The sequence below is a fragment of the Anopheles coustani genome, chromosome 3, assembly GCF_943734705.1.
Source record: "Anopheles coustani chromosome 3, idAnoCousDA_361_x.2, whole genome shotgun sequence".
In the NCBI taxonomy this organism is placed as follows: domain Eukaryota; kingdom Metazoa; phylum Arthropoda; class Insecta; order Diptera; family Culicidae; genus Anopheles; species Anopheles coustani.
In genome coordinates, this window is record NC_071288.1 from 33,062,602 (window position 1) to 33,075,210 (window position 12,609).

The 12,609-nt window shown below is 47.1% G+C and overlaps 1 protein-coding gene across 1 annotated transcript in view; it reads left to right on the plus strand.

Annotated features, from left to right (window-relative positions):
* Positions 1 to 2,099: 2,099 nt before the first annotated feature.
* The window catches only part of LOC131271684 (uncharacterized), a 50,431-nt gene continuing 39,921 nt past the window's right edge, over positions 2,100 to 12,609 (plus strand). The window contains 2 exon segments of the mRNA XM_058273190.1: positions 2,100 to 2,581; positions 8,306 to 8,357. Coding sequence (XP_058129173.1) covers positions 2,125 to 2,581; positions 8,306 to 8,357 — 509 coding nt within the window. The 5' untranslated portion in view covers positions 2,100 to 2,124.

Genomic DNA, 12,609 nt, shown 5'->3' on the forward strand with positions numbered 1-12,609 from the left:
ACCAAAGAACGATTACACCTCTTTAAGATTTATTTTTTTACATAGTCTAGGATGTCGTGGTAGCGGATCGTTTGCATCTTATCGATCTTAGCATCATGAAGCGACTGCTGGTGGGCTGGCGAAACGAAAAACTGGGAAAGAGAAAATGGGACCAAAGTCAATGTAAAGTAATACCGCAAGCCTTGCAGACGACAAAACTCATGCAACTAATGAAAGAAGAGTTGTTCTCTGATTCACTTGCCTGAAATCGATGGCTTAGATGCTGGTATGATATTAATGGTTGTGAAGGTTGCGTTTGAAAGCTCCTTCTAAAAATAAATGATACACAGTATTCGTCTTATAAATGGCACAAATATAAAGTTATATCTTTGTAACATGATTTCAATAATTACCGTGATATGTCAATGCTGGTGGAATTTGAAAAGGTACACAGTGACGATGGAATGTCCTGAGCCGGTTTTCAGTTGTTTCGGTGGGTTTCACATTGATTGTCCCAGTGGATGTCGTAGCATGAATACTTCCACACTTAACACTTTATTGGCGAGTGCTTTCTGACCAAAACATGCTGCAGTCACCGTCAATTGAGTGTTAAAATCTAAAAAAAAAAGCACAATAGAAAAACCAAACACATTATTAAACTGCACAAACTTCGTCGAATTTTTCAACTCCAACCTCTAGTTTCATGATTTTATACTACGCACCTTATTTCGCGCGAGTGCAATTTTGAGAAAATGTATCCATCGTTACGTAAAATAAAACAGACAATCAACAAGACACTTTCCAACATCGCCGATAGATCAACCGGTCTGCGCATCGTATGGTATGTATAACGATAAGTGTTCAATCCTCACTAACCAAACAATAAAAATATCTCTTCAACAGCTACCACCAATGTAATCACTACCACTGTGTTAACCACGATCGCGACAGTAAAAAAATGAAAGAATATCGAATCAAGTGTGCATTACAGGTGGAGGCTAGGAGAGGGAAGAGGAAAGATAGCGGAATGAGGAGGGAAAACAGACCTAGAGAGGATATTATTTTTGAACCTAGATTGATAATTTTTTTCGAACCCACTATTTTGAATTTGAACCCACCATCAAATTTGAATCTGACAGCCCGTCAACATCGCTGTCAAATCGGGTCGAAATTTACTGCGCATCGTGCCCTAGACCGACCCGTTTTCGACGCGAAAACGGGTCGGACCAGGCGCCGGAAATATTTCAAAAATCCCCTTGGGTACGCCTGTTGCGTTGTTGCAAGTTTTGGGTACTCAACTCGATGACCCGCGATAGGGTAGTTAGCCACACTTCATTCATCAACAGATTATCCATCTTTTACTTTTTGTGTGCATTGAAATAAGATCTTGTTTGCTTTGAAGGAAGATTTTTGAGTTAACTGAAAAATCAAAAACAAAAACCTCTTTGCGCCGCAAAGTGTTTGAGTTTGAGGCTCGTTTAGCGTGGATCACAGAATTGGAACCGCAAAACGCGGCTACACGAACCGCAAAGATTTTGACGTAAACTTATACGGTTTTTGAGTTTGCGGTTGGAGTTTGCGGCTCGTGTAGCAGGCCGGTTAGAATCCGTCAAATGGGATCCAAATCTTTAGAACCTGTCAGATGGGATTCGAATCTTTAAAATCCGTCAAATGGGATTCGAATCTTTAGAATCCGTCTAGGGATCGAATCTTCGAATCTTCCGAGTCCCGATTCTGCCAACACTACTTCGCAGCGAATCGTTCAGTCGACGTCGTGACATCGTCGGAAGCGGACGCTTGCGTGGTGTAGTGATCCCTTGGTCCGGGTTGAATGAGTGAGAAAATTGTTTACAAACAGTGTAGCGCAGCCGTCCCCCGTTGTGGTTTCGCGCCCCACCCGTTGTGGGGCATCGTGAAGGAGCTCGCGTTGCCAGTGGCGACCAAGAGGTGAAAGTAAACAGAGCAAACCGCGACGTTCTGGTTCGTTCTCGCGCGTGGGTCGTTCAAGTTTGTTTCCGTTTTGTGCGTCGCGGAGTGTGTGGTGTTGTAGGCTGCTGTGTATTGTGTTGTGCGCGGGTGGTCAACCAGGTGGTGTGGTCCTTGGCAAGGAGCAAGAAGTGTGTATATGCCGCTGAAGCCGCTGCAATGGCCGACGAAACGGCCGAAGTGCGGTCGCTGCTGATGCGTCACCGGCTGTCGATCGTGCGGGATTTGATCGGCACCGCGTTGGTCCAGGTGCTGCTGAAGAGCGGCGTCCTGACGGCCGACCAGGAGCAGCAGCTGAGCGCTGAGCCGAGCCTGGACGTGCGGTGCGAACTGCTGATCGAGCTGATTGCCCGCGATGGATTCGAGAAATTCAAGCACTTTTGCTACGCCATCGAGTCCGAGTGTAGCCAGCTGATATCGGACCTGATCAACGATAAACTTTCACAAGTTGATGGCAATGACGATGATGCTGATGCTGATGATGGCGACGGTGTTGGAGTTGGCGAAGCTGAAGGTTATGATGCCGCGAATATTACCGTCGTTGCCTCGGCCACCGTCCCGGCCATTGCCGCTTCGGCGACCTACGAGGGTAAGTTTTTTGCGCGAAAGTGAGAAAGTGTTCAGGCGGGGTTGTATGTATTTTTTTACCATGTGCTGCAGATTTGGATGAAATCTATCGAAGTGTGCCATTTAGTTTTTGCTGCGATCCATTTCCGAGTGAAACTACTCGACCACGCCACCGATGGCGAGGGACGGGGGAAAATGACGGCATACGTAGTTAATATCGTTGGAAGCAGAACAGAACAACTTGTGTTGTGGCTTCCGGATGCGAACCGGCGAAGGAGGAACGGCGAGCAGGGGAAGGAAGCCGAACAAATGCTCATCAGCCGATGCTCAGCATCAATTGCGCCGCGATGTGTCGCGTACGTTTGTGTTGGCGGCTGCCGTTGCTTGCCTTTGCAGCATCTCGCGACACCAACCCGCGCTTAGGCCACGCGGCTAACTCTTTCTTGGTGGAGCGATGGAAGGAAATTCGGAGGAATTGAAACTACCCCGGCAGCAGCAGCAGCAGCAGTATTGCCGTAAATTATTTCCAACCAAACGCTCACACACTAACGCACACGGCCCCGGCCTGCTGATGTTGAGTGCGCATCTTTTGAATGCTCGCCGGGTTGCTGTATGTGTCGGTCTTTTTACTTTTCTTTATTTGTTACTCTACCATTGCGTTTACATTAGTTTTTCATTTCAATTTGTCGGAATCATCGGTCCTCGGCTTTCGTTTCCTCCGCCGCCGTCTCCGTCGCCTTGGGAAGACGTTCTTCGACGTGTCTGGCTTGTGTCGCCGCACACGGCCACCACTGGTTTCTTCGACGTTTTCAACCGAGGAGGGGGGCATGTGGAAGCCACGATCGGGCGCCGGCTGGAGAAGAACTTCGTATCTACAAAGTGCCTCTCGCGGTGCTCGAAGACACAGAGAGGGTAGCGCGGCTCGGAGGGGAAGATCGAACTTTCCGCCCGGGGGAAAGAGTTTGCCGGGTTCCGGGTTTGCTTGGTTGGCTTGGCTAAAGAAAAATAAACAACTTCGGGCCGACCGCGCTCGAGGGTGGCAGCCATACGGAAAGCGATGAGGTGCCGGTTCGTCATCAGACAACAATTGTGAGCGATGCAAGTGGGTGAGGGCACCTTTTTCCCATCAATTGTACCGGCTGGCAATGGGCAGCTGGAGAAAGAACGAACAAAAGTCTGAGAATTAGCGCTCGAGAATGTATTCGGGCAGCGCAAATTATACATGAACATATCGTAACTCTTAACTTAACTACAAACATTGTAGGTCGACAGCTTGCAAAGCGGTCATGCAATCAACCTTCAAGCTGAATTTTGGGTTCTCACGAAGATAGGGCCAAAAACCTTAGCCCGTTTATCTTCGCGTCCGCCTCGGTTGGAAAAAGTTTGATCGATAGGCTGGTTGATAAGGCCGTGAATACGGTATTGCCATGCAGAGGTGTCTGTTATCGGAACATACACATTCATGCTTTACCATCTTCATCTCCGCGTATCGTTGGTCAACTCTCTAGAAAAGATGCTACAGAAAAGAGGAATGTCCATTAATGAGGAAATAACACGTTCCACAGTAACCTGGATCGAAAGTACCCCAGATCCAGTTGACAGTCGCTGGACACAGCTTCCTGTGTATCCTGTTCGTGCAAACCGGGTGACCGGAAATACCACAACCACAGTCTCCCCCGAAGAGCCACGGGAAGTAACTAATTAGGGCTGGGCAAAGAACATGGAAGAAGCGATGCGGCGTCCAACAACAGCATCCAAGCGTTGGGCCGGCGGGGAGATAATGGAAAACATCGGCCTAAGACAACGTCCCAAAGAACGTCTGAACGCCTGAGAAAGTTGAGCAAACAATTGAGCCCATCCAGGCCGGCGGAGCAAACCCGGCCCGGGACGCGATGGACAACAAGGGAAAACTGGAAAAATACCCCACCGATTGCTCGGGTCCGCCGTGGAAGGAAGAGGCAGAAGAAAACGTTGTCGACGATGTTAATGATCTTGATCGGTGAAGATCGACGCGGTTCGTTGGAGGGACGTGGGGAACAGGAAATGATACGACGGGTGGAAGGAAGGAAGAGATCTTCCCGGGTACAGCCGGATCATCAAAAGACCTCGGGCTTTCACACCAGATCTTGCGACCGATTTCTAGCCGTAATCAGGAGGCAACGGCAAAGGAGGACGTTCTGGAAAAGAGGAACGATGTAACAAATACATAAAAAGACAACAAAAAAAAACACAGCATCATCAACGAATTGTGTCCGATGCTCGGGTGCTCTGGACAGCAGCAGATTCGATAGTTCATTAGAGTAACCAACTTCGTCGCGGTTTCAAGCAATTGGATTAACGTTTGGAACATCGGAAAAGCTACATTGTATACGATCACGGTTCGGGAGAGAAACACCCGTTTCGCGGCCAACCAACTGAGCATCGACAACAACCCCTTTCGTAGATTGTCCCCTTCGACGATGCCCGCAGGGTGGTGTTGGTGGCCACGGGCGAGGCCAATTAATTTTGGCTATTCAAACGTTCTCCAAACTCAATTACAACCCCACTCGGCCGTGACCATTTCCCTTGGCTGTCTGCGACCCTAGCGCGCGGTCCCGAGCTTCGAGGTTTAGAATTTCGATTACCTCGGCACAAGAGAGTGTCATCGACGCATTCATCGGTTCCCCTCGGCCGGTTGAAGGGCCATGCCCCATGTTCCTCTTGTGTAACCGTCGATGTCGGCGTACTCCGAGGCCAGCATTTGGTCGTGCTTCGCGGCCCGGGAACACATGTATGTATGCATGCACATGTCTTTCTGTGGCTTTTTTACCCTTTTCGTTCCCGGCTCCCATAACCTGGGCCACCCTTATTTCGTATGCAAACAACGGCTCGTATGCGCCTTCTTTTTATTGGCATGTCTCCGTTCAAGCGTTACAATGATTGCCGTCGTTCGGAGAGGGAGGGACATCGCGGGACGTACGAATTTAATATGGACCGAAACCTCCCGATGCGATGGGATATTTTTCAGTTCCCTCCCCTTCCCGTGTTGCTTATCTTCTCACGGACACACGGTTTCCCCGGACCAGCGTGTGCTACCGGGCTGGGGCTTACGCGAACCCAACCCGATGGAACCGATTTTTCTGTGGTTTAATTCTTTTTCTCCACCGTGTAAACAAACGCCCATAAAATGGAAGTCCAATGCCTCCCAACCCCCATACGCCGGATTTCGATCATCATCAACATCATCTGAGCAGGGAAGGGAAATATGACAAGCGGGGAACGGAGTCGATACGGTGGACAGATAAACGAAGGGGCACACCTATTTCCTCATAAATCAATCGATAATGAAGTGCATTGTTGCGTCGAGGGAAGTATAGAGGAGCTCATCCAACGCAAAAGATGACGCATAGCGGAGTGTTGACATGCCCGAGGCCGCCATTCACAATCGGCCAATCACTAAACTATGTGTGGTACCGGTATAATGCGGTAATAAATCCACCGGAGCTCTGGCACGATTAGCAATCGGGTAGATGATTGGAATTTAAATCACTTTTCTGTCGAGTAAATTCCACTACCTGGATTTGGAATCCGTGGCTAGAATTGTTCTGCTTATTCCAAGTCGTGAAGTAAATGATCGGACACACATTTCAAAACTAAGACCACACCGTAAATAAAACTAAATAGCGAATTAAAAACTATCTCAGCAAAATTGCAAAGAATTGAAGTATTAATAATAAATGTACCTTCCGTTCTGGAAACCATTTTGCTCTTCTTAAATCTGGATGTTATGTTGATCTCCTATAGCTACAGTTTTGATCAACACTGTTATCTTTGTTGCAAACAGTTCTGTTCTCAATTATTATTTTTTAAATTATTTATTGTTTCTAAATGTTTATATACTATTGTTGTTCTGACTGCCGTATTTTCCGTACTAGTTCCCATCAGTTAAAACTTATCTTTTCCGGTCCTTTTAGTAAATATCATTTTTGATAAAAGTGTTCAATGATCTTTTGTTGAACACTGGCGATACAAAGAATGGTCGCATATAACTTGAATAAAAATGTTAAAAATTGCAAAAAATGTGGAATCTACACCTCCTTGGTACTTAAGTAGATTTTGTTGATTCTAAATAAAAAAAAATGTTGTTGACTCTAAATAGAACTGAAATTAATTCCGATGAAAATGGTCGATTAGAGTGAGAGATGTTTTTGCGCGCGATGAGCGAGAGATTTATTGTAAAAATAGCAGATAAGTGTGGCAATTTCATGTCTTTTAACAAAATGGCCCGAATAGAGATATAATATTTACCTCGATTTTTCGACATCATTACATTAGTTTCTTCGAATCGACTCTCTTCGCTAAACACACCTGCAACTCTATACTTGTTTGAAGTTATTAAACAAACTTCATAATGTTACCCAGTATGTTTTCTGCAAGATTCACTCCATATTATTTTCCACTGCTTGTGAAAGAACTATAAAAATTAAAAGAGTGCTAAACTTATTAACAAAAGCTACCTCCAAAAAATCAAGATGGTCAATGCTTCGGTGTCCAGGTGATGTTAAAATGACCGTAGATTATGATCACCTGCCTATCAATGTTGGTGGCCACAATTATGTTCGGGAGACGTTAATTGCACCGTCCACCGAATTGTTCTCCAGAGTTGCGCACTCCCAATGGGTAGCATATCGTTGGCCAACGATCTGGTGCTCCCGCCGTGGCTGGACGTGGCGACTTTAATGTTCGTTCATTCACAGATCGTCATACCGAGTTCTCGTTTCGTTTCGGGCTCCACCCTAGAACGAATCGCTTTGCTCTGTTTGCTCGAACGAAGGAAGACGAACGCTGCTTGACCCCGCGTCCGCAGGCATTTCGAAGGTGTTCCATTTTTAATTAAGACACTCCTGTCGCTTCCCCCTGGACGCCTTGAGATATCGCTGGAAAAGGGTTTCTATTTGCTTTCGGCGGTACCGCCCGGCTTACCATCGCGCCGAAGCAAATCTCTGGTCATCGGCCGGAGATCGCATCGGTCGGTTGGATCATCGGTCCGTTTTTCCCCACGGGTCGACCATCATTTTCCGCTTAGCGGGCAAGCACAATTGAAAATTTATTATTCGCGCTAGGCTCGTTGCTAGCAGCAGCAGGAACCACCACCAATCGCACGTACCCACCCACCCTTGCCCCCCCTTGGCTAACCTCATCGGGCACGACGAGGGTTTAGAATGGCACGGTTGAGTTGCGGTAGAATTTATTTTACTTGATGTTTTAACAACCGAGGAAGTCGGGGAGCACCTGTGCCATTAGCACCGGGCACCGTTTCGTTTCTTTTTACTTTAGTTGCCCTACCCTGCTCTCGTTCCGTCCGTCTCTGCCGACTCAGCACTTTGGGAGTCCGTCAAGGCCAGAGACCCGCAAGACGAGGCAGACGGTTGGCGCGACGGGAGAACACTCCTTGCCGCCTTTCACTTTCCAGTGTGCTTTTTTGCTGGCCTTTCGATGCGTTGAGACGTTTCTCAGCCGTGCCATTAGAAGGATTTTCGAGGTCCCCACGCAGCAGAACTTCATTTGCATCGCTTCGGAAGTTCTGCACACTTCCGCTGTTCAAGCCAATCTACTGCCGTTCCCATACTCGTTTGTTGGGTGTAATTTGTGTTATCGTTTCTTAAAAAAGGTAGAACTAGCTTTTCGGAGGTTGTATTTTTTTTTCCTTTCCAAATTGTCGCTGTGTTGTATGTGTCCCGTTGAAGGTTATCTGACCGTTTCTTTCTCTCTACCTCTCGGTTTCTTCCCACAGACGTCGACCTACCGGGAGTCACGCACGACGATTCGTCACTCAAAAACGGCAGGTAAGTGTATCGAGCGAGGTGTCCTTTACAATACAAGGCAGGGAAATTCCTATAGCCGAGAGTTTCCGGTCCAAACTTCGACATTCCTTCGTTTCGGTTGTTTCCCGAAAATGCACGCACTCTCGCGCCACAGGAGAAGGCTGGATCGAGAGGAGAAGAAAATAAGGATACGCCACAAAACGAAACAAAAGAATGGTGGTCGACGCGTATGGAACCGACACGCAACACGAACGTAGGGAGTATGATTATTTCCGTACGGTTAAAAGATCACGAAAACCGGGATGCACCTGATGAGTGCAGCAAAACGTTCGTGCACTTGCACTTTAGTCATCCACCGCGGGATGGCCCCTTGTTTATTATGCCATCGTGATCAATACCTAAACACACACACACACACTCTTTCATACCCGCACATGTCCGTCATTAAAACCCTAGGAGTGTGTTCGCCCAAGTTCCAGCTGCACATGGTGCGCCGTCATACGCCATCACCGAAACGGCTGCGGCCTTTCGGAACTTCCCAATCATGTGCACCCGGTGCATGGTTTTCGTCTTTTTATTCTCGGTGGTTCCTCTGTTCCCAGAAACTAAAACAGATACTTTAGGCCACGTTGCAGGTTTGGGTTTTTTTTTTTACTTGTAACCTCACTTCTCGCATTCATTCCCGAGAGTTCCCTTTCATCCCGTTTATTAGCAACTGTCGTTGCAATCCGATACCGCTGCAGATGGGGCTACCATGGTTCGCCACCCCGTGGCCCCGGGGCCCGGAAGAGGTCATTTAACCTGACACGTCAAAACACACGCCACGCAACGACACCACGGTTGGTTGTGGTTGGAGAAAAAAACGACGCTCCGTCCAATATTGGGGCCCCTTTTAAGAACGAATAACCATTTGTATGCCCTCTACTGCTTCCTGTCCTCCCTCGGTAAACACGGTGGTAGACAGCGATTCTGACCCTCGTTCCCCCGGAAGGACCTCGTTTTGTTCCATAATCTAGGTTAATGAAGCACCCTATGATGGTAAACACGTGTGATAACGGCAAGCACGGCTCATCGTTGCATCGATCGTATCGCTTCGAGTTCAACTCTTCGGCCGAGAGAGGCTCGTTTGCCACACGTTTCTGACCCGTGTGCCGCCTTCAAAAGGGCTCCACACTCGTCAAACAACCCCTCGGGGAGTGTTAAAACATTCAAAAGCACTCTTGACTGATGAACCTGCGACTTTGTGGGTTCAATTGGATCGCACGGCGAAGAACCTCAACAGAAGAGCAGCAAAACAGTGGAGAAGAGGGAAAAAAGCCACAGTCGCCTAGAATGTTCCCACGCCTCTTTTCTCACCCAGAGCACAGGGGGCAGAAGGGAAAGGGCCTCATGGCTGCAATGGATGGTTGGGCGGACGATGAATTGGATCGGATCCGGGGCTATTCCGGGGCTCGGCAGAGTGGTTTAGGGCGCCACCAAGTCCACAGTTGGCTCAACTCTTTTACACTCCGTAAATAAACTCTAATCGGTTGCAGTTTAATGACTTTTTTCCGTGTTCCGGTCGGAGCCGGCCGGCGGAAGTAGCACTTTGTTTTTTTTATTTCATTTTGTGTGCATCGCATCTCGCATCAATGTCTGTCGAGTGATAGTTTGTTCATCTTTCATTGAAAGGCAGGGCCGCAATTACCCGGAAAGTAGGACACCACTTTTTCCTTTCACACAGCGGAATTTAAAATTCTCGCATGCGAATAACAGCTAAGTAAATAGTGCCGAAAGTAAAGCGATCGACAAGAAAGAGTTTGTGATGTGAAAGATGTGATTGCTTTTGATGTGTGCTTTGTATCTTGACCCCCAGGAAACGTTTACTTTTTCCAATCTGTATGCACCCTGTTTATTTACTAACAGCCTTCCACCCTTTTTTATGTCATAGGGCATTTCCGATTTTAAAATATTACTCCTCAGCTCGTTTTAATGGTCGTGGGAAAGAGAGGCATGCGGCTGATGTCCAACATAATTGTTCTGGAAACAAGTCCGTAAACTGTATTTCATCGTTTTATAACTGGTTTTTTTTACATTGATTAATGGGTTATTATGTTTGAAAGAGCTGCCATTTGGCATTTTTATTGCTTTTTAAATTGCTCCATGATCATGACAATTTGTTTTATAGCCGAAGCAGTTCGAAGTACTGTTTAAGAGGCATCGACTGGAGGTGTTCATGGTGCGTATGAAATTGAATGTTGAAGGAACATTAATAATTGGTTCTATTCTGGTCGTTCATTATAATAGAGATTTTGGCTTGGTTTTTCCTGTTTTGTTTGTCATTTGCCTCAGACATTGCGGGTATAATTTGTGAAATTACGAAAATCACGAGATGATCGTGAGGCGACGTTTCACGCAGGAATTGTTGCAGCACTGAGGGCGTGTTTCAGACCAAAAAGAAATAGTTCAAAGAGCTCCAAGAAACTAAAATCATGATTCGGTCATTCTAAATACTCACGTTAAAAATAATATTTTGTAGAGCGACTTTGTGATTTTTTAAATTGTATCGTGAAACTGAGTTGAATCCAACCAAAATTTTTATCCTGCTCGTATCCGGCGTGTGGCGCACCGTGCGACGGGGACGATTATCGTTTCACTTCGATTCGTGACAGTTCTACCAGCGGCGGCCGACGACAGTCGAATGTTTTAAATTAGAACACATGGTTTGTGGCCGTTGGAAATTGGTCCATCCTTTCCTTCATTTCTCTTTCTCCTTTTTTACTTTTTTGTGCTGCGTCGTTACGTCGTTGTCGTCGCCCAAATTCTCTCTCCAATTTTTCGGAAAGGCAAGCGCGCGCGCCGTTTTATGTTTTCGCTTTTCGGCGATGCTCCCCTCGACGCACTATGGTACGTCCCACCACTCTGGGCGCTCGCGGGGCTGCGGGAAGATCGCGATCGAGATCGGTTCTGTGACACGGCATCCTCTCGCACGGTCCTCTCGGGTGCACGGATCGCCAGTCGCGATCGGGATCGCCTAGAACGCGGAAGACGGTTCGGTGCATGCACGAGAATTTTGCGCTGTTCTTTCACTCCCATTCGATTCGATTTGTGACCAGTTAGATGCAGAACCCGGTTCGGAATCATCTGTGAATGAAAGTGAAACGGTGCTGGTTTGATTTAGTTTGTGTACTTGTGGGTTGAATCAATCAATCGTTCGCTTACATCCGGTTTCGGTGGCTTTTCTTCTCGCTCGCTCGTGACTGCATCATAAATGAGCCGTTTATTTAATTGAATTCAATTCTGAAAGAGATTTTCTCTCAGTGGTCACCAGTGGGTGTTTTATTTTGTCCCAAAAATATATGTCATCCCTTACCTGCCCTCCGATAACCGGACCCGTCTGGTCGTTATTCCTGATCGTTTGGGGGCATTTTATGTTTTTGTTGCAAAATTCGCGTCGGAAAATGGCATGAAAAGGTAAAAATCGCATGCTGGTGTAAAAAAGATTGCCGCCACCGCCAGACGGGAATGTGTTCGTGTATTTTTGTCACCAGACACTCGGGGTGGAAAACCTGTGAAAAAAAATATGCCACTCTTGGTGACTGACCCCACGACGGGCGTTGGACGGTGCAGCAAAGTGCGCACACCGACGTGTGAATAAGCGTGCCCGAACGTGGTTTTTCCGTGCCGCGTGACGTTGATGAACAGTGGCAATATATTGTGCAGCTAATGGAGGATACTCGCGTAAACTTGGGAGACTGAATTATGGGATGCTGTTGGGAGAACACTTGCTGACGGTTTTACTTTCGCAGGGAACTGTCTCAGATACACAACGCGTCGGTCCTTATCTCAATCGATGACGGCTTTTTCCCTCCGTCTGGTGTCTGGTTTTCATTTCAAAATTAGAACATACGATCGTTTTCCTTAATCGTTGGAAATGGCTTGTTTTAAAGGGTAATTACTTGCCTATCTACGACAAATCTTAACTGTATCAATATTTTTTTATGTCGGTAAAGAGTGCTACGAACTTCATAGACCTAGATGGGCAATAAATCACGCCTTTTCCGAGAACTTTCTCCCTTTAACTAGTACATATGAATGTGCATGACATGTGCTACACTCTTGTGCATCATCAAACCACCTACTTTTACGCAGAATTTCCCCGAACGAATCGTTTCGCAGGCCGCCCGAAGAATGCAACCGTGAAAGTGGTCCTCTCACCGAACCGTTTGCGTCTGCAAAATCGCCATTGGAGCCGGCGCTTGTGTCGTCTGGGCCACGCATCCAGCGTACGAAC